Here is a 20,921-nt window from a genome sequence, read left to right as displayed (position 1 = left end):
AGTACAAACTATTTGAGTTAGTTTACTTGAACCATACGGCCTGTGCTCCCTGTAGTGCCCAGCAGGGGGCGCCACGACGCCACCTGCCGTGCGGCGGCGGCGGCGGCGGCGGAGGGCTTGCCTCCCATCAGAAGCGTCGGATGGGAGTGGACCGGCCGGAACCTGGCGGCAGACGGCGGGTCGACGCTGACGTAGTGGGCAGCGAGCAGCGGTGCCAGCCAGTGGCTACCAAGATGAGACGTGTAACGTTGTGTACAATTTTGCAGATGCTCCTAAGTTGGTAAAATCGGTCGTTTCGTTTATTTAGTCGCAAGCCCTGCTGCGGGGTCTCAACACAAACACAAACAGAAATGGCTGGGATTTTCAAGAAGCAGATTTTGAAACATTTGTCCAGGTAAGTGTATTCTCTGGATCTGCATTAGCTAGCTAGCGTTGGTTTCTCTACTGTATCGCCAAAAAATGCAAAAACCCAACTCACGATATCCTTATTTTAGCTGTTCAGTGTCTAGCCTACATTTTACAATCGCAAGATGGCGAGTTAACAACCTCCTATATTATATGACGCTAAAAATAATACACAGAGAGGACAGGGGTCAGCATGTTGTCAACAGAGTCAACATTTAGTGTGGCACTTTTATATAAGCATTCATGTTCGACGATGGACCAAAATGTGGCAGTGAACACCCCCCGTTTATGTATTTATGAACCTAGAATTCAGATATAAAGACCAAGACACACTCAATGCTTTTGAATCTTTACCGACATTGCTGAAGGGAATGCAGAATAAAGTTGGCTATTTACAGTAATGGTGTAGACCAGAAACATGTATAATCCTACACCAGCGACTTTTTGATAGAAATGTTAAAAGTTGTGTGCATTTTCATTTAGCTTCCTGGTCTATTAATCATGTATTGTAATATTTAGGCCATTCGTTGCAAACCGTTTCAAGGGGTCCTAGGACATTCTTGGATTGAACCAGTTGGTCTACATCATTTTGTACACACTTACTGGATGCTGGCCGATGGATGAATAGTTGCATTCTAAACACAATCCAAAAATAGCCCATTCAACCTTAGCCTTATCTCAAGTGTGGGGATAAATTTGCTTCAGGGTTGGGTTGACTGAATTTCATTCACTCTCATTCAAGATGAAAATCATACAGAACACATTTAGAAAGTACAGTGGAAAGTAGTGTTCATCAAACATGGTAGTGAATAACATCTGCCCGCCATGTTTACAGCTCGGGCCCCCTACAACAGAACAGACACTGCAGTAGTTATGCATGGTATTGCCAATATCCTAATAACGGTAACATATAACTTTTTATCAAGGGCTTGTCTAGCTGCTCCACTGTCCCTTCTGCTATTGCAGTTGCTCATTTGAAACAGCCCACCTTTGACCTGGTTTTGCAGCCATAGCCTCATAGGCCAATAATGGTTTCAGATGTAATTCTCAAACACCTAATATTACTTATTTAGCCAAGACAAACAGTGACAAAGTTCTTTCTCCATGTTCACCCAAGCATGCAGTCCACTCCTGCCATCAGGAAACAATTTCTTTGTAGTGGTTGACTCCATGACCCCCTGCTGTACGGCTCATTACTAATGTATCATATTGCGTCATGCATGCTGCATGCACGGTACACACAGCCAAACATCCACCCGAACGCTGACATGCTTAGATGTTAAACACTCTAGTTAGATATTGCTTCTATTGTAAGGCCTAATTTGAATGCATGCTTTGGATCTTGACTACTGTTGTGCAATAGTCCGCAGTTTACTGCCACTGATATGCCATGGAATTTTCTTATTCCTTAAGCAATGCTAATCTTAAAATTAGGTCTCATCTGGGTTTATTTCACAGCCTTGATTAGTGTCGCAACAAATCATTAGGCAAACCAGCCATAGTGTTTGCTAAATTGCTGAATGGGAGTTATATTGGAAGCTCTATGGTGAATGGCCCAGAAATATTAAATAACATGGGCCCTAATTGACATTATTGCAAGCAGAGCACTGATAGGTCTAAGCATGGGTTTTTTGTGTGGTTGTGTTGTTGTTGCTCTAAAATGGCTGGGGGCAATCTTCTTTATTGTCAGTTGATCTCACTCTCTCAGAGCTTGACAATGTTGCACGGCCACATTTGGCTGCGTGAGATGTATGCAAATGTCTACCTGCTACTTTAACCTGGATTTACCAATAATTAAAAAAAAAAAATACAATTAAAGATGGGAATCTGATGGGAAGAGGCTGCTGCCAGCGTACTAGAATGACTCATTGGGCTGTGGTACCGTTTTTTTTTCTTTTTTTTTTCGGATTTCTTGCCCACAACTGTGGGCAGGAAGACTCAGATCTTGCAATGATTCATAACCCCAGTTAAATATAGACATAAACTACTTCATGTCCTCAGGGTAATTTAATAATCTAGTTAGCTATAGTTAAACTTCAATATTATTTCTGCCTCCTTAATTCTAGCCTATAATGAAGCCATTCTAATCAGATATCGGGGCGAAGACCTCTCTATAACCAGACATGCAGTTGAGTTAGTCTGCTATTCTGCTCTACTCATCTCCTCCCACCTGCTGTTTTCCCATCCCAGGTTCACCAAGAACCTGTCCCCGGACAAGATCAACCTGAGCACTCTGAAGGGGGAGGGCCAGCTGTCCAACCTGGAGCTGGACGAAGAGGTCCTGCAGAACATGCTGGACCTGCCCACCTGGCTGGCCGTCACACGGGTCTACTGCAACAAGGCTGCCATCAGGGTACGTCCGCTGCTAGTCCAACTGGATCTCAGGGTTGGCTGTATGGGGCGAGGCTCACCCCCTCCCTCTTCAGTACGGAGTTGAACAAATCACACCGTGTGGTTAGGATCTAACTGGTACCGCTGTGGCACACCGCTGAGGTAGTGCTATGCTATGCTATGCTATGCTATGAGTGTTATTTTCAGACAGGAGAACATGAGGTGTTTCTGTTGAATGTGAGCAGAGCTAGCAACAAGCCAATACTTCTGAGGACATTAAGACACTCTAGCAACCTACCACTTGGACATAGAGAGAGCAACATTAAATCTGGATAGACTGGTTATCATAGGTGGGCTATGATCAGGACGGCTCGATTTTCTATTTTTTTGTTGATCCCTTTAATATTTTATCTTAAATATACTAATGTTGTTAACAAAATATTTAGCCTTATTATTACCCACAATAAGCAGTAGCAGTGAAGGGTCACAATGTTAAGCCTCCACATAGCTCTGTAAGGTGTCATGGAGGTTGTGGTTGGCACTTGGGGACGTCTGTTGTGGGTGAACTCGGGTGCTTGCTGTGCTGAACACTCACTGGTGAACGCAGTGACAGAATGCTGAAGCCAGTGTTTGTGTTTGACTCCGTTGTCCTTTGCTCCATGGTCTTCTTTTTTTAGATACAATGGACCAAGTTGAAGACAAGCCCCATCTGCCTGGTAGGAATGCTGACCTATTGTCTTTATCTTGTCTTCCATAGCTCTTTATTCATTTCAGTAATGTTCACTCTCTCTTTTTTCTTGTCTCTTTTACAATGTCTTGACGTTGCCCCGTCAGTAGTTTATTTTACTGTGTGTTGTACAAAGAGCAGGTGACTATGGACCCTTTCACTGCGGGATCTTGACTTGCCGGTCTGTTTCATGTCACTTATGTCATCAGTTCCTGGATAAAGTGGAGGTAGAGATGAGGACATGTGAGGAGCCACGCCCCCCCAATGGCCCCTCCCCTATCGCCATCACAGCCGGCCAGAGGTACATGAAGTGTGACCTCAAAATACTGAACATGTTTAAGATGTGTAATTTGTATACGGATTGTACATCGCAGCGTCCCATCGCAATGACTGCTGCCATCTTTAGAGCATAGGCGCATTGGGATATTCATTTTTAGCTTGGTGGTAGTCATGGTTTGTTTTGGTCATTGTGAAATGATTTGTCTTTATTGGGAGACATGGTTGTGTTTGAAACCGCCACAGCTTTTCTGATGCAAGACATGGCAAAACCATGTTTTCCTTAGCCTAGGCTACGGTATTTGAACCATTGGTCTAGAATTGAACAGTAGTACACTTCTCCACTGTGGGTCCTCTCAATATTGCTGAGGCTTGCCAACAAAAATCCAACAACGCATTCCGATGCCTACGCCCTATCGCTGACCTCTTGACCTTTCATTGTTTCCCTACTGTCCAACCCCCCCAGCGAGTACGGCTTCGCTGAGAAGGTGGTGGAGGGCATGTCGGTCATCATCAACTCCATCACCATCAAGGTGCACGCCCGGGCCTTCCACGCCTCCTTCGAGCTGTGGCAGCTGCAGGGCAACAGCCTCAACCCCAAGTGGCAGAAGAGCGACCTGCGCTACACCCGCATCACCGACCCCAAGAGGGGAGAGGTAGGCCCACCGTCAGCCATCGCAGGCCGTATTGCAGCTGACAGAGCAGTGGTGACCAGCCCCCAGGGGCTCTGCCGCAGAGACCACCAGACTCAGGGGAGTGATTGCATTAAGCCGACTGTTTCTAGTTTGTCATAATCAGCAGACTCGGCTCGACTGTTCTTTGACATCCGTCTTCCCTGAACAAGCCCTAGTAATCCACTTAAACGGTAATGCATCTTTTCGGCGTGGCGTTCAATTGCATGCTGCCCCCCCTTTTGCGGCAGGATGAAATGTCAGTGCGCCTGTTGTGATCTAGTAAACGAGCCACGTGGTGCAGCACGTGACCACTCGATGCTGTGCCTCAGGTGTTGACCTTCAAGGAGATCAACTGGCAGAGCCTCAGGATCGAGATGGACGCCATAGAGAGCGAGGACCAGGATCTGGGCACCACGCCGCTACGCCTCATCACCAACCAGGGACGCATCCGCATCGCCCTCAAGCGCAGGGTGAGGCCTGCTCTCAGTCATAACCCATGATATCCTTCTGTTGAACCCCCCCACCATGAGAGGGCTAGAAAAGACTAGAAGGATGGGACATTTTGCTGCATTGGTGTTGCTTACATTGTAGTCTGTACACCTACTCAAGTCAGGTTTTTGATTTTAATAATTCATGCTGTCATTCATTCATTTCATTTATTAATTTCCGACCTGTTCAACGTGAAGAGGGCCATGAAGCTCTGATATGGAATCTCAGCAGTGTTTACCAGAATCTCAGCAGTGTTTACCAGAATCTCAGCAGTGTTTACCAGAATCTCAGCAGTGTTTACCAGAATCTCAGCAGTGTTTACCAGAATCTCAGCAGTGTTTACCAGAATCTCAGCAGTGTTTACCAGAATCTCAGCAGTGTTTACCAGAATCTCAGCAGTGTTTACCAGTGTACCAGTGGTGCCCAACCTTTGACTTTAGGTTTACACTAACTTGTATCAAGACCTTCAGCAGACCTTATATGCAAGTAAATAAATAAGTAAATAAAAAGATAAATACACACATGCAGTGGTTGAGCAAAGAAGGACGGCGTCCCCTTCGTACAATTATTGCTGCAAGTAGGCCACGACCAGCGGGAAACTGTGGAAAGAAAGTCAGCAACGCTGCTTACGAACCCAGTGTGTTTATCTAGCGAACCCATCACATCAATGGAAACATGATGGAATGCAAAAAGCGACACTGTTTTGAAATAGTAAAAAGCCATAATACTATATTTACCGAACAATATAATATATTGTTGTATCATATTTACAATATATTTATTTGTAATTATCTATACATTTTTTATATTATCGTAAAAAAAAACTCTTTGGATTCTTAATTACTTCGTACCACTTGCCCCAGTGGTACGCTTACCAGAGGTTGAAAACCACTGAGCTAAATATATACTTGTCATACAACTCAGGGGCACCACCTGACTTGCATTAGACATGGCCGTTCCTGTAAACACAATCTGAATCAGCAATCTGACCAAAGGCCCTGTACTCTGTGGCCGTATGGGTGCAGGCGAAGGACTGCCACGTGCTGGCGTCCAAGCTGCTGTTCATCCTGGACGACCTGCTGTGGGTGCTGACCGACTCCCAGCTCAAGGCCATTATCCACTACGCCAAGTCCCTGAGTGAGGCCATGGAGAAGTCCGCCCAGCAGAGGAAGAGCATGACGGCCGAGTCCCTCCAGGTCCTCCTCCCCCTCTGTTTCTTTCCTATCACATGGAATATTTTTTTACAAACAAGACAATCTATCATTTAACATGATTTTTGTCCCAGAGTCCCAGAGTTATATTTCTTTGTTTTGGGATTTTCACTTGATTCAGTTTAACTGTGTATTTCCAGACCTATAATAGTCGTGTCTATTCTGCAGACTGCCCCACCTTCCCCTGGCATACACACCCTGTGGACCGACTCCCCGCCCGCGGCCGGCGGCGCCCCCAACAACACGAGTCAGTACTTTGATCAGTATGACGTCAAGGAGTCCTCCTACCACACCTTCATCTCCCGCTTGGACCTGCACATCTGCAACGACAGCTCCACCATGGACCCAGGTACCCTCGAACATTGATTAGAAATATGGTGCTGTAGGTATGATTCGATAGCAGGGCCGGGCGACTTTGCTTCGGTTTAATTGATTCATTTGCATTTTCACTTTCCTACGGTATGTGAAATGACTGAAGCGCAAAATCGTGGTTTATAAATAGTTCTTCTCTTCTTGCCTTAGTGAACCTGCTGTTTCAGCTTGATTTTTGACCCTTTTTAAAAAAACTAGTTTTTGGCGTCACAAAAAATCTGTTACCTGCATTGGAAGCAGAGTGGAAAGTTGACTTGGGAGACAGACATAGGATGTTACGCCTGTTTTCTCTAAATGTCGGCCTTATTTCAGTAACGGTGTTACAAGTGCCTGGATTACTATGTTGACGATTATATGAGACATCACCATGTTTAAAGCTCTTTAAGGGGCGCCGTAGTGCTCCCACTTTTCACAACACGCACAAAAACCAGTCGCTTGCAATCGCATTAACCGTGTCAGACGTACCATAATGATGTCAATTCCTCATTCCTAAAACTGGGGCTTTTCCTTCAGCTGTAAGGAAGTGGAAGTGATCACAGATGAGGTGACATATTCCATCGCAAAAGATTTGCTCCCCATTTATATAGTAGAAAAAAACTGGTTTGTTAAGATGCTGCAAACGATGGACCATATCTTTTGTACTTTTTCGTTTTTTTGAGAGAAAAGCAGAAAGAAATCGAGGTTTAAATCGAAAATGGTCCTGTAAGATTTTACTTTTAGGCCAGCCCTAAGTGAGCACGATTTTGAAACTAAACAAAGTATTGGATTTCAAAACTGATTCCCCGAACCAATCAGGGCGGAAATGCCCTGATTGGTCAGGAAGGAGCTGTGCATGGTGTAAAATCGATATAGGCTCACACAGAGGCAGGCGCAGTTAAATGGAAACTGGATCTCATAGCACATTTTACTCACTTAGACCTGACGGATGACTATGCCATTTACTCAAATAATCGCTCTCAAATAGGACCTACTGCCCCTTTGTAATATACTTGGTTACTTGGTGGTTATGACCACTTTATTAAAACTCAGATCGTGTGTGTTGTGTTGATTCAGCAGTAGCCCCTTTGTCAGTCAAAGGGAGTGGGGACCTTTAAATCTCCATCCATCCTTCCTTCCATCACTCCTTTTGTCTATGTTCTTTGCCTGCCTGCCTGTCCTGGTCATGTGAGCTGTTTTTTATGACTAAATGAGGTTAAGAAATTCAGCATAGGACACTATGCCCATCACAGGGTCTCCTAAGCTGTGTTTAATTACCACCAGCCCGTGTCATGTGATTTCTCTTACCTACAGACGAGCCCCCTCCCCCGGGGTCACAGGGAGCCATGCAGCTGACTTTCAGAAAGCTGGGCTTCGACTACTACCCCGTCCACAGACCTGGTGAGCCCCTTTCTGCTGCTTTCAATGTGATCCAACGGCTGGCTTCCCCCCCTTTCCCCACCTGACATCGCTTTAATGCATCCACTTAAAACCACAGCATTGACTCAGGACTCTTTGAGTGCAAGCAGGATCTCCATTCATGCAGACTAATGGCTTGGCAGGGCATGCCCACTGCTTTTATTCTCAGCAGAATTCCTTGGCTGTTGAATGTAGGACACCACGGATTCAAAGATCCTGTCAGAGATCAACATGATCTTCTAGACTGCACAAACTACTCCAAAGATATAACCGATATTCCACTTGCTATATGATAACGGAAACAATTCATTTCGTATTCTAATGTACAATGTTCATAGAACAGCAGCTGTTCTCTCTCACAACCTGAGATATAATTTGACTGCAGAGAGCATAATCATTGCTGAATTTCTAATGTGAAAATTAGGTAAGGGATATTTCCGTTCAACACATTTTAATCAATGATAACCTCAATCTATTGTATCTGGTGTATTGTACTATGTGATAAATTGGCTTTTTCAGAAGTACCCTGCATCTCGGTTGAACTCAATACATAATTCCAGTGCTTAAATGTAGAGCTGCACAATGACTATTATAGCATATTAATCAATGTAATAATGTAAACAATATAATAAATGATAGAACATGAAAAAAAATTCTGTGACCTAGCATTAAAATCGAAAGTCAAAAACGCAATTTATTTTCTACTGTTTCTTTTTCTGTTTATATAGAATGGATCTGTAACACTTAATACTTGATGGGGGTCAAGCTGGCTCGGTAACCCTGTATACTTCCAGCTGATGGGGGTCAAGCTGGCTCTGTAACCCTGTATACTTCCAGCTGATGGGGGTCAAGCTGGCTCGGTAACCCTGTATACTTCCAGCTGATGGGGGTCAAGCTGGCTCGGTAACCCTGTATACTTCCAGCTGATGGGGGTCAAGCTGGCTCTGTAACCCTGTATACTTCCAGCTGATGGGGGTCAAGCTGGCTCTGTAACCCTGTATACTTCCAGCTGATGGGGGTCAAGCTGGCTCTGTAACCCTGTATACTTCCAGCTGATGGGGGTCAAGCTGGCTCTGTAACCCTGTATACTTCCAGCTGATGGGGGTCAAGCTGGCTCGGTAACCCTGTATACTTCCAGCTGATGGGGGTCAAGCTGGCTCGGTAACCCTGTATACTTCCAGCTGATGGGGGTCAAGCTGGCTCTGTAACCCTGTATACTTCCAGCTGATGGGGGTCAAGCTGGCTCTGTAACCCTGTATACTTCCAGCTGATGGGTGTAGCCACTGGGAGCGTCACAGTGGGGCCATGGAGGCGCAGGCCCAGTGGGCAGGGAAGCTGCTCCAGGACTTCCAGAAGAGAATGGAGGCCCCCGGGTTCCCTGGTCCACAAACTGAGGGGCCCAAGCCCGCCAAGGACTCGCCAGCAAGGACCGCTCAGGGTATGGCTGCATGGCGCTACTTTGTCAATCTACTTCGACAACTGTAAAATGATGGAGACATTTTCATCCAGGAGCAGAGTTACATTTGCGCTAAAAAAAAAGAGTAGAAAAACCAATAACCCATACAAAGACTCTTGTAAGCTTTGATCATTAAAAGTGCAACAGTGATTATAAATTAAGGCCAAAACATGAATACAACAATAAACATATGTACATATATATATGGATTTTTATTAGCTTGAATTATGTTGATTTGTATCAAATGCCAATTGGTTATGATACATTGTCCATTCTGGTGTCTCATGGTATATTTATATGTATATATTGTTAGACAGGGGCCAGTCGAGTCCCAAGTCGGTCCCACGTGAGAAGGAGCAGCCATCCAGAAGGAGCTCTGCAGCCGCCCCCCCAGGCACCCCTCTGAAGAGGCTGCGGTCCAGCTGTGTGGTGGTCAGGATGGACGACCTGGACATTCACCAGGCAAGCTCAACAAAGCACTGCTCACTCGCATGCCGTTCGCTCCACATTGGAAACGATGGGGAAAGAGCCCGCTTTACTTCATAACTACCTAACACGGGCGTACGGAGGAGGACTTGCGCAACACAGATTCATTGCATGGATTCATTCATTCATGCATCTCCGCCCACACCGCTTCACCTAGAGACTCCATTCCAATATTAGAATGTTTATCTTTGCTTGGAGTCGCCTGCCTTCGTTCACATTTAGTTTCTACTTCTACTGCTGTGGCTTATCATACTAACACTACTTATCATGCTTATCCTACATCTTCTACTTATCATGCCCATGCTTACTGCTTGTTACGATCAGAGCTCAGGATAGGTATATAAAGGAACCAGATTGGGTGAATGGGAACGGAATCTCAAGGCAGACGGGTCAGGTAGACGAGGGAAAAGGGGCAGGTAGACGAGGCGGCAAGCAGGCAGACAGGTAAACACCGGGAAGTGGCACTAAAGAACAAGGAAAAGGAGGTCAGGCCGTGGAGAATGAAATGCTACTAAGCGAGCCTGACGGCAGAGCACAGCAACCTGGATGGACAGCCGGGGTTTAAATACTGCAAAGAGGATGCAGCGCAGATGGGTAGACTGAGCAGTTGGAGGGAATGACGTGCACTGAGAATCCGGAGTCTGGCCACACTCAGACAGACAGGGGAGACAGATGGGGGAGGCTTGGTGGAAATGGAGGGCTCACTTTAGTATATTTGTACAACTCTTACACTTTTTTAACTATTTGACTTGAAATGGTTTGTATGTTTATACTGTTACACTGACTCCATACTGACTTTATACTTTTGAAGTATAGATTTTTCACTTGGGGTCTGCTTGGGTCTTTATACATTGTTGCTTTATGAAACCTAAAAAAATAATTGTAACCTCATTTTACACCACAGCTATACGCCACAATATACAAGCTTAAAAATATAATCATGTCTTCACCTCACTGCTTCAGTGCTGTTGAGACGAGGCCCAGTCATTTCAGATCACACTTCTGCTAGCTCAACCTATTCACCCAGGTGCACTTTCTAACAAGTTTCTCACAGCTGTGTGTGTGACAAAGGTTTATTTTTAGATGCAACATTATTCTACTTCCCCTTCGGTCAGAGGGGAAGACAGTGATTTCTACTCCAATAAAACCTTTTCAGTTGCACTATAAGCGGGAAGTGGTGGTGGAGGCTATGACATTTGTGGAATTATCTTTACAAGTAGAGATGCTCCGATTGATCGGACGCCGATCATGATTGGCTGCCGATCATGATCGGCCGATATTGATAAGCGCAGATCAAAAAAGCTGATCACTTGACATAAATTACTTGCGCAACTTTTTTTTTTCAAATCGGATCTTGCCAGTGGCAGCATGAGTTAGCCCGTCTAAAACATTGTGCCACACTGCCAGGATTTCACGGGGTCAATGTAATGATGGCAAAGGAGGCAGTTTCACGTTCAGTTTTGTTTACGGAGCACTTTCATAGCTCAGTAAGCGCGCAGGCACATTTCAGTACCGTAAAAAACAGCACTATGCGCACAGGCACATTTCAGTACCGTAAATACAGCAGTATGCACACAGGCACATTTCAGTATCGTATATGACAGTGACATTCTGTGGAGGCTTGTTTAAGTCATGGGGGATCCACAGAGAAAAGAGAGAAAGAGTCTATTGGAACAGAAACTGGTGCTTGCCTGCTATCCAGATTATATATATATGGAAGATTCCCATTCCCCTGCCATTCTGTGATCGGCAGTGATCAGCAATCAGCAGACCATGAGTTTGGTGATTGGTAATCAGTGATCGGGCCCAAAAATGTTGATCGGAGCACCTCTATTAACAAGGGAAAACACAACAACAACAATCGTGTCTTGAATAATTGCAGTGTCAAAACAATGGCTTCTTCAATTGATTAGTTAGATAAATAACTGCACTGATAATCTATGCATCATTCCTCATTTATGAATGAAGTGAAAATGACCCGACTCCGGATAAGCGGTTTGACGATGAGTGAAAATTACAAACTTTACAGTTTCTCATAATGAAATGAACAGTAAATCCTGAATCTTGGCTGCTTATCAGACAAAGTGAAACCATTTCCTACAGATGGATTGGGAAGACAGTGGTTCGTTGCAGCCCCAGTTGGATGTGTTGCTGAACCTTTAAGGTTATCATGAAACAGTGATGATGGTGATTCTTGTTCTAATGGGATCCTGTCTCCACTCAGGTCTCTAACGGAGGGCGCCGTAACAAGAAGACTCAGTCCCTGCTGTCCTGTAACCGCAAAGCCCTCGGCCTGCCCGACAGCGTGCCAGCCATCCACCTGCAGTTTACCGAATACTACTTTCATGACAACCCTGAATTAATAGGTAGGAGCCAATCTACTTATATCTATGATTAATAGGAATTAATAAGATGTATTAATTCATACTGCTACTATTAATTCATGTACTCATTCTACATAAACATTGCCATCGTCAAGTATTTTATATATATATTTATATATTCTTATATATATAATATCCTTTTCCAACTGCTGCATCTGAATTTTAGTGGCAAGGATGGCCTTTATTGGTTCATATTTATATACTCACCCTAGGTCAAGTGTCACAGTGATTTCTGTGTGCTGTAATCTTGTCCTCTCCTCCCTCCCTTTCCCCAGTGCCCACGTCTAACCTGTATGCCCAGCTGAACAGCCTGCAGCTGTGTGTGGACCCGGCCAGCGTGCTGTGGATCAACCTGTTCTCGCGGGGTCTGCTGCGCACCCTGGCCCAGGTCAAAGCATTCTACCACCTGCAGGACAGCAGCAAGGTGGACGAGCACGTGGACGTCCGCATGGACGCCACGCAGCTCAAGGTGAGACGGGAACAACAGCATCGTCTCCTGGTTCCATTGGTGTTCATCTTTGGGTTCTCTTAGAGGTGTGGTCGGGAAGATTCAAGAGCTAGTATTTGAGTGTCATTTGTTAAAAATGGCTGAGCCATCAGCTACTAGTCAGTGAAATGCAGTGTGAAAAGTGTTTTGGCTCCACTCAGTTGACTCTACCTGCTCTGCTGAACCAACTTTGATTATATTTTATACCGGTCCCGGGTCATTTCGGACCAATCAGTGCATCTCTTCCCTGATTGGTTAAGGGAATCCATCTTGCCTGTCAATCAAAGCAGTGAGTGAATGTGACACTCAATAGCAGACAAACTTGGGGAGGGAGCGACAAGATCGGAAGGCTCTGTTCTTTGGGGCTATTTAGTTTCTTCTGCTCTTTTCTGCCGTCTCTCTCTCAAATGGACCCTACAGCACTTTTTATGAAACGTTAACCAATGGTTCTTTAATGGTTCAAGTCTCTAAATATTAACAGTGCATGTTGTTTCCTCGCAGTTTATAATCCCCCTGGACTCCTCCATCCTGGACCACCCCGAGCGGCCCCAGGCCCTCACCGTCCTCCTGCCCCAGCTGGGGCTCAGCAACACCCGCCACTGCCCCCACGGCACCCGGGCCGACCTCGGCACCACCTACCACAGCTTCTCCGCCTGCCCCTTCTTCCAGCCCGCTGCCTCCCGCGCCTTCCCCAGGGACCAGAGTGCCTTCCAGCCCCTCCCCGCCGCCCTGCTCCGCCACGCCAGGGAGGCGGAGCCCCGGCCCGCCAGCGACCGGAAGCCCCTCCGCTCGCAGGACGTCTGGTCCCTCAGCCTGTCCCGCGTGAGCCTGGGCTTCGACGGGGCGCGCCACTGCCCCAAGGGGCGGACCCAGCCCTTTGTGGAGCCCTTTGGCCTGTCTGTGTGGGCGTGTCAGGCCTCTGCGTTCAGCCGCTCCTCCCCGGCCAGTCCCAGCGGGGTGAGACAGAATGGGGAGCCCCACACCCCCACCACCACCACCCCCACCTCCTCCACCTCCATGACCAACCTGGCCCAAAGGGAGGAGGAGTCCCTGGCCTCGGTTCACGTCCTGGCCCAGACCATCACGCCGGTGCGGATGTGGCTCAACCACTACCAGTACGTGGCCCTGCTGAGGATGAAGGACTCGCTGGGCCGCCTGGCGGCCGAGCTGGGCCGGGACGCGCGGGACGCCACGCAGGCCCGCGGCCGGAACAGCAGCCCGCCGACGCTGTGCCTGGCCCTGCTGCTGGAGGCGGTGGAGCTGGGGCTCCTGCTGCCGCCGGCCGCCACGGAGCCGGAGCAGGAGGCCCCCCACACGCCCGAGTCGGAGAGCCCCAGCATGACGGACTCGGACGCCTCCCCGACGCACCGGCCGGGCGTCCTGGAGGACAGCGGCATCGGGAACGGCGCGGCCCACGCCGACGCCGACGCCGGCGGGGGCTCTGAGCAGGAGGAGCCGTACTGCCTGGTGGAGGAGGCCTGCGAGGCGGTGGAGGAGGGGGAGGGGGAGGGGGAGCTGGTGTCCCCCCCGCTCTCCCCCCCGGCGCTGTCCCGCGAGCCGTCCTCCTTCAGCCTGGAGGGGGAGCTGTCCAGCGCCCTCAGCGCCACCAAGGACGTGACCAAAGACGCCCTCAGCGCCTCCCTGGACCTGACCAAAGGGGCGTTCTCCATCACCAAGGACGCCTTCAGCATGCTGAGCCGCGGCTCCGGCATGAGCAAGCTGTTCTCCCCGCAAGCAAAGTGAGTAGCTGGACGGATGGATAAATAGATGGATGACACTTCTGAGCGTCCCCCGCCGGGCAAGTGCTGGAACCCCTGCTGTGCACCATGTTTGTTGTTAGTTTATTTTCACACACTCTTTCGTGTGTGTGTGTGTGTGTGTGTGTGTGTGTGTGTGTGTGTGTGTGTGTGTGTGTGTGTGTGTGTGTGTGTGTGTGTGTGTGTGTGTGTGTGCAGGGAGCTGGCCCTACATTCCGAGAATTCTTCCTCTCCCTCTCCGGCTGGCAGCCTGCACCTCCTCTCCATGAGGAACTCTGCCTCCCAGAGCTCCCTGGACAGCTCCATTCTGGACAGCGGCTTGCCCGACGACCGGCTCTCGGTGACCAGCGACATGGACTTTGTGGTCCTCATGGACTCGGGTGCGTTTATTATCATCGTTCACACCTTACTGTATGACATCGCCACCAGCCAATGGCGGATGGGTTTGACCATTCGGCAAGTAAAAGAAAATTCAGGTTTACTTATTCAAACGATTGTTTGGTCAGTGGATCGTATCATGACTCAAGAGATGATCTATATTGGCGACAAGCAATCCTTCCCTACATTGACCCGCCATACGTCCCCTGGTTGTCCCAGAGTCGGGTCTGGAGGCCATGCGTCCCAGCAGCATCCCGGTGGGCAGCCCTGCCCCCGGGCTGGAGGGGGGGTCTTTGGCGGACCTCAGCAGCTCCCTGTCCCTGAGCACCGAGGACATGAGTGAAGACACGGTGCGTGGGGGCCGGAGCACGTGCATATGTTCAACCCTCACCCTCACAGTCATGCTCATCAGGAGAATGGGGCTTGGTTGGGGATGTGATTTATTTATTTATTGTATTGTATTTATTTTAAGACATCATTGTCAAATACTAGATCATTGGTAAATAACAATCCAAGGGGGGGTGCATTGTTTTTTGTAATGGTACACTTCTGCCTTTTAACAATACTGAATCAATGTGCTACAAATCCAGCCTTAATATCATTCAGATGTTTCTTTGACAATGCAAAAAATGATAGGCCCTAAGCACTGCAGAGAATATCAGCCGATTACGTAGATCCAAACACATTATAGTTATCGATGCAAGTAACTAACATCCAATCCTTCTTGGTAACTGTGGTACAAGAGGAACAAACCACTGCAGTGGGACCCCCCCGTAGTGGTTTAACCCTCTTGCCGGCGTTTGGCTGGTCGTTGCAGGCGTCCGTGCTGCTGCTGGTGCTGAGCGGGGTGTCGGGGGCGGTGGAGGTGAAGGGAGAGGCCCAGCTGGTAGCCCTGGAGGTCCGCAGCCTCAGCCCCGTTCAGATGGGCAACATCAAGGTGTCCGACCTGCTCTACGGCCTCACACAAGGTAAACACTGACGATGGCATCCATGTTGGGCTGCGTTAAGGCCTTCCTTCAGTGACTGAAGGAGCCAAATGGACGTGTTGCATTGATTTTACATGAGTAGAGTCTGTATTTGGTATTAGTTTCATATGGTAGACATTGTGTGCTCATTATATCATCATATTTATGTGATATATGTGTTACGTTATGTCGTTATTTGTGGAGACAACTGAAATACGCCGTGCCTTTAAGGAAAGACGTTCTGCGTGGTTAGAGTGGAGCCACACTTTTTTCTAACCGTGTCAGTGAGTGTAGTTTGTGAAGTATCGTTTAAGATTAAATCTTATTGTACACCTACGAAACAATCACTGTGATTACTCAAGGGAACACTTGTGGATACAAAGATTGCACCCTCACTTGCGCCAAATCAGTCTACCTTCACCCTAGACCCCGCCCCCTCTCTCTCTCTCTCTCTCCTCCCCCCGTCAGCCCCTAAACGACTGGAGGCTCCGTCCAAGCGGCAGTGTGCGGCGGTGAGCCTGCGGGCCAGCCTGACGGAGGCGGCGGGCTGCCTGGAGGTGGGCGTGAAGGACTGCCGGGTGGGGCTGCTGGCCTCCACCGTGGCCAACCTGGGCCCCTTCCTGGAGGACGAGCTGGGCGGGGAGAGCCAGCCCATCAGGGTGCACCTCAGCAACGTGGCGGTCACACTGACGGTGGGTGGGTGGGTGGGTGGGTGGGTGGGTGGGGGGGGGGGGGCCGGGGGCCGTCCACAGGGGTCCAAGCCAGACGCATGAGTCAGCGGCTTGCAATGCAAAGCAGCCCGGGTTTTCGCTGAGGTCGGATTGTACCTTGTGTTTATTTACTAGTACTTGACTGGTGCTCAAACTGAAGTTGAACTCGGGATGCACCGATCGTTATCGACCTAGACATTTGGTCCTTGATTGCTCGGCAGAAATTTGTGGAACAAACAATTCTAGCCTTTATTTCTGTGTAAAAATATACAAATATTATATATTAAAAAAATTACACATGGAAGAGAGTCATCAGTGCATCCCTTAGTCAAACTACTAGTTTGTTTAGAAACACGTGCAGTACAAGTGTCGGCTAAAGGTAAATATCAATGTGACTTTGCATTGACTATTTTGTAAGATGAATTATTTCATCTTAATATTGCACATGAGACCCTCCTAATATAGTTGTTCTCTTTTGCCCTTGTTTCCAGGACGATGGACCCAGGATCTACCCCACCGCCCCCCAGTCCGTCCCCGCCACGGTCATCCTGGACCAGGTGCTGCTGGAGCGCACTGAGGACGGGGTCCTTCGGCTCAAAGGTGACCCAGATCACTCAATGTTGTTAGTGGTGCTCAGCAGGAGACGCTGGTAGCAAGTGTTGCATTATAATATATTAAACGAATCCTAAATGACCATTGTCAAAGTTTCAAATGTGAAGACTTTTAAAGTTCTCAAAGGGAAAACCAATGTGAGGTTTCCATTGTTTTCCATGGCAGCTGGTGAAGGGAAATGCCCCAGAGAGGCTGCAGCCAGGATGACTGCGGCGTTTCTGGAAAATCACACTCCCCAGTGTCAGCCGGAGGTAGGAGCGGGCCGGGCCGCCCGACACATTCATTAACATTCATTAGCACTCATCCTCCACGCTCCTCACAGGACAAGCCTCATTTACACCGGCCACGAGCGGCCAGCAGATTGTGATGTATGACCGCACCAAAGATAATCCGTCCCACTCAAACATATTGAATGTAATCGATGGCATGCATAAAGGGTGGCAAATAAATTACGCATTTGAGATTCTTCATACTTGCTACTTTTATTAGATATCTTGCTATAATGTATAAAACATCTTGCTGCTTTGATTTAATATTTCTGCCTTTTTGTTGTTTTTCAACGTCTGATAATGGTTCTGGGTGTATCTGAATAGACCTTCTCTGACATTTGAATTGAGGGAGAATTAACTCTGCCCCGTTTCTTTGCAGTGTCAACAATGACACTAACACACTGCACATTGACCTAATAGCCAGCGGGTTGTTAAATGAATTGGATTAGACAGGTTGCAGGAGGTCAGCCTCCCTTCTCGGCTCATTTACGTGTCAGTCTTTTTGGGAGCTAACCGCGGTGTCTGTTTGTTGCAGGGTCCTGAGACCCTGGAATCCCAGCTCTCTGGCGCCCAGGCCGCCCTCACCCAAGCCCTCTGCGACAGAGACGTGCTCCTCCTGGAACTCAAAAAGTATGACCCCAACTTTAGCCTGTAGGCCCTGTTTGGCTCCACGGGGTCAGACCCTCTTCGCCTGCTGTGGTGGAGCGATCCTGGAGTGGACCCATTCCACAAGGTGATGGAAGCCCTTTATTAACGGAGATGGAACATGATAGGAAAATGTGAATCCTACTTGTTAAGTGTCCTGAGACGAGTGGGGCTCCGTTGTCACCAGAACAAGCTAACTCAACAGTACACGAGTGGTAGCGCCCTGCAGCGTTTCCACCATTCTTTGGACTATGTCGGTGTGCACAGTATGTCGTATACGTGGATTCAGTGGTCGTTACTGGAGCATGCAAGGGTGAAACGGCGTTAAGCCCATTTCCCACTTCAGATGTCATTATTTAAGTGTAGATTAGTTTAGTTCAGCAACAAACACAATGCCAAAACCTGTTACATGCACTAAGAAATTACCAGTTTCATTGTGTCATCCATGACTTGCAGTCCTGCTTGGTGAAAGGCCTGATGTATCATTAATCGGCCTGTTTACAGAGAGGCTCTCTATATAAAGCACAGGGTCGCAGCTGGGCTGGCCGACAGCCCCCGTTTACTGGCAGCGTCTTACAGTGTGTTTCGCCTGCACACTCGCCCAGTGTTTTCTGTTTTAGCAAATGTAGCGTATGTGTTGTGCAACCGAGAGGTAGAGAGAGAGTGTAAACAAACCACTGTTTGTGTACAGTGCCTTCTTTACAGTGGAATCTCCCTTTTAACAGTCATCTAGAGAGGGAAAATGCACATTTTAAAGGAGGTGAAGACTGACAGTGTATGACAGTGCGGAGATTCTGCAGGCCAAAGCAGTGGGACAACTCAGTGACCTGTTTTAATGTTTGACATTGATGGAAGTCTACAGCACTAGAATAGCTCACCAGAGTATATTGTGAGCAGGAGAAAGACATTGTAAGTTATGGTTGTAAGTTATGGCAATAACAATAATGTAACCTTTTTGATGGATTAACCGTAATTCCTTAGGTAGAGTAGATCGAAGTGTAATAAAGTTTGTAGTAGTTATTTTTTATTCAAGGTACTCAAACAAGGTAGTAATATTTAAATACTCATAATCACCAGAAGTGGACACTGCTCCTGAAGTGGGTGTTAATGTAATGGTCAATTAATGGTAAAAAAAAAAAAAAAGAAAGAAAGAAAGAAAAGATATCTGCTTTATATGGGAGAGAAAAATGACAACCCAAGGCTTTTCTAGTCATCTTCACCAGGATAGATTCTTAAGTTACGGCCCAGTATCATTTTGTTCTATAAATACAAAATGGCAAATTAGTGGCATTTGTCAACAGTATTCAAGCTAATAAGACCCTACACAGAAACCCTTTGCCCCCCCAAGTGACCCGGAAGGAGTCAGGCTGGCTGTTCTCCTGGAGCTAGTCGAAGCCTCTTTGTAGCATAACCCTGTACTGTTGTGTGGTTTGGGTCAGCATCCAAATGAACGAGGAGCCGTGTTTGTGATGTGGGCCTGGTGGAAGTTTTGTTGTTTAAATGTTTCCACTGGCCCGTCTTTCTGTCCAATTGTACGAGCCAAAGTGTTGTAGCCATATCAATCAAAAGATAACGTTGAGATGAATTATCAATGTGTCCCTGCCTACAGTGTTTGTTCAAATTTTGCCAGGTCATTTTTCTTTTTTTTTTTCCAGTTTGTAATTGTGTCGTCTAAGTTGGTTCAGTCAATGAATGGTTTGTTTGTTTTTCTATTCATGTTTTTGTTGCTTTAGTTTGACCATTGTCTGAAGTTAGTGTTACCATACAAAAGGACATTTATGTTTACCTTCAGTGTTAAGCTGTCAAAGCTACGGTGCAGGGTTCTTTACTGGGCATTTTTTATTTTTATCCTTATTCATTTGTAAAAAAGAAAATTGGGCAGGGGTTAAACACTTTGCGAAACCAGCCATTATTTTGCACCATTTGTTTATCACTTACTTGGGTACTTGGGAGACCCCTGGTGGTCCGGATGTGAAACAGCATCCCACCTTAGCAGCTTTTACATGGTGTGCCATGGTACGACTTTAAAAACACTGGAATGTAAAATACTTCAGCAATAGAAGAGTGGTTTACCCAAACCCTGATGAAGAACAGTACTGCTAAAAGCGATGAGAGGAAAAAACAAAAGGAGACGACATCTCTAAATGCGTATTTCTTTTCTTTTGATGTTTACATTTTGCATGGCCTTGGTAGACGAGGGTACAGTGGTGAGAATTAAATGTGATTCAATGTCTCATTTGGAACGAAATCCTAAGATTCTCCTACCTCAAACGTCAAAGCAGCCTCAGAGCCAAGTGGCTCTGGGCAGCCTCAGAGCCAAGTGGCTCTGAGCCGCCTCAGAGCTGACTGGCTTCTGGCTTGGCTGAGACGGTGGTGTGTTCATTACCGGTCCAGTCTAATGGTCCATGCAAAACAGAAGGAATCGCTTAGAACAATGACTTCCCATGTTGTGCCTTGTTCTCTCCCTGTGGTTCATTTGCAAATGTTTGTGAGTGGTGATGCATGTATAGAACATTTGGTTTTCTGCTTAATGCCTTGTAGATTTTTTTGCACTTGTGGCACACTCACTGGAAATTGCACTTTTAATGTGAATCACCTTTAAAAAAAGAATGTCCTGTGAGAAGTACCTTCTGCCATCTGTAAATTACCTGATGTATTTTGTTATTTGTTCAGAAATATTTACAATGGATTTTGTATAATCACCTAATTAGACCTAAGAAATTGGTTCTGTGAACCAAAGCCGTGTGAAAATATTTGAAAACTGAAAATAATAAATAATTGGTTACTGTACTGTAATTTGGGGGATTTGTTGAAAATGTAAAGGTGTACTTGATTCGTTTACTTAAATATTGATGTAGTTTTACATTTTGCAATATAGTTGGTTCACAATCA

The 20,921-nt window shown here is 46.9% G+C and overlaps 1 protein-coding gene across 1 annotated transcript; it reads left to right on the top strand.

The window, feature by feature from the left end:
• The first annotated feature begins 190 nt into the window (after positions 1 to 190).
• On the top strand, positions 191 to 20,785 carry bltp3a (bridge-like lipid transfer protein family member 3A). The gene is made up of 21 exons (XM_084479160.1): positions 191 to 394; positions 2,596 to 2,758; positions 3,414 to 3,452; positions 3,673 to 3,764; positions 4,206 to 4,395; positions 4,743 to 4,883; positions 5,928 to 6,098; positions 6,282 to 6,462; positions 7,776 to 7,862; positions 9,148 to 9,318; positions 9,650 to 9,798; positions 12,047 to 12,188; positions 12,482 to 12,675; positions 13,195 to 14,432; positions 14,649 to 14,830; positions 15,048 to 15,178; positions 15,646 to 15,796; positions 16,262 to 16,485; positions 16,995 to 17,103; positions 17,281 to 17,366; positions 17,920 to 20,785. The coding sequence occupies exons 1-21, from the start codon at positions 351 to 353 to the stop codon at positions 18,037 to 18,039; spliced, it is 4,005 nt and encodes a 1,334-aa protein (XP_084335286.1). The 5' UTR covers positions 191 to 350; the 3' UTR covers positions 18,040 to 20,785.
• Positions 20,786 to 20,921: the final 136 nt, after the last annotated feature.

This window comes from Micromesistius poutassou (assembly GCF_964030765.1).
Source record: "Micromesistius poutassou genome assembly, chromosome: 15".
Lineage (NCBI taxonomy): Eukaryota > Metazoa > Chordata > Actinopteri > Gadiformes > Gadidae > Micromesistius > Micromesistius poutassou.
This window is presented reverse-complemented; position numbering and strand designations above follow the sequence as displayed.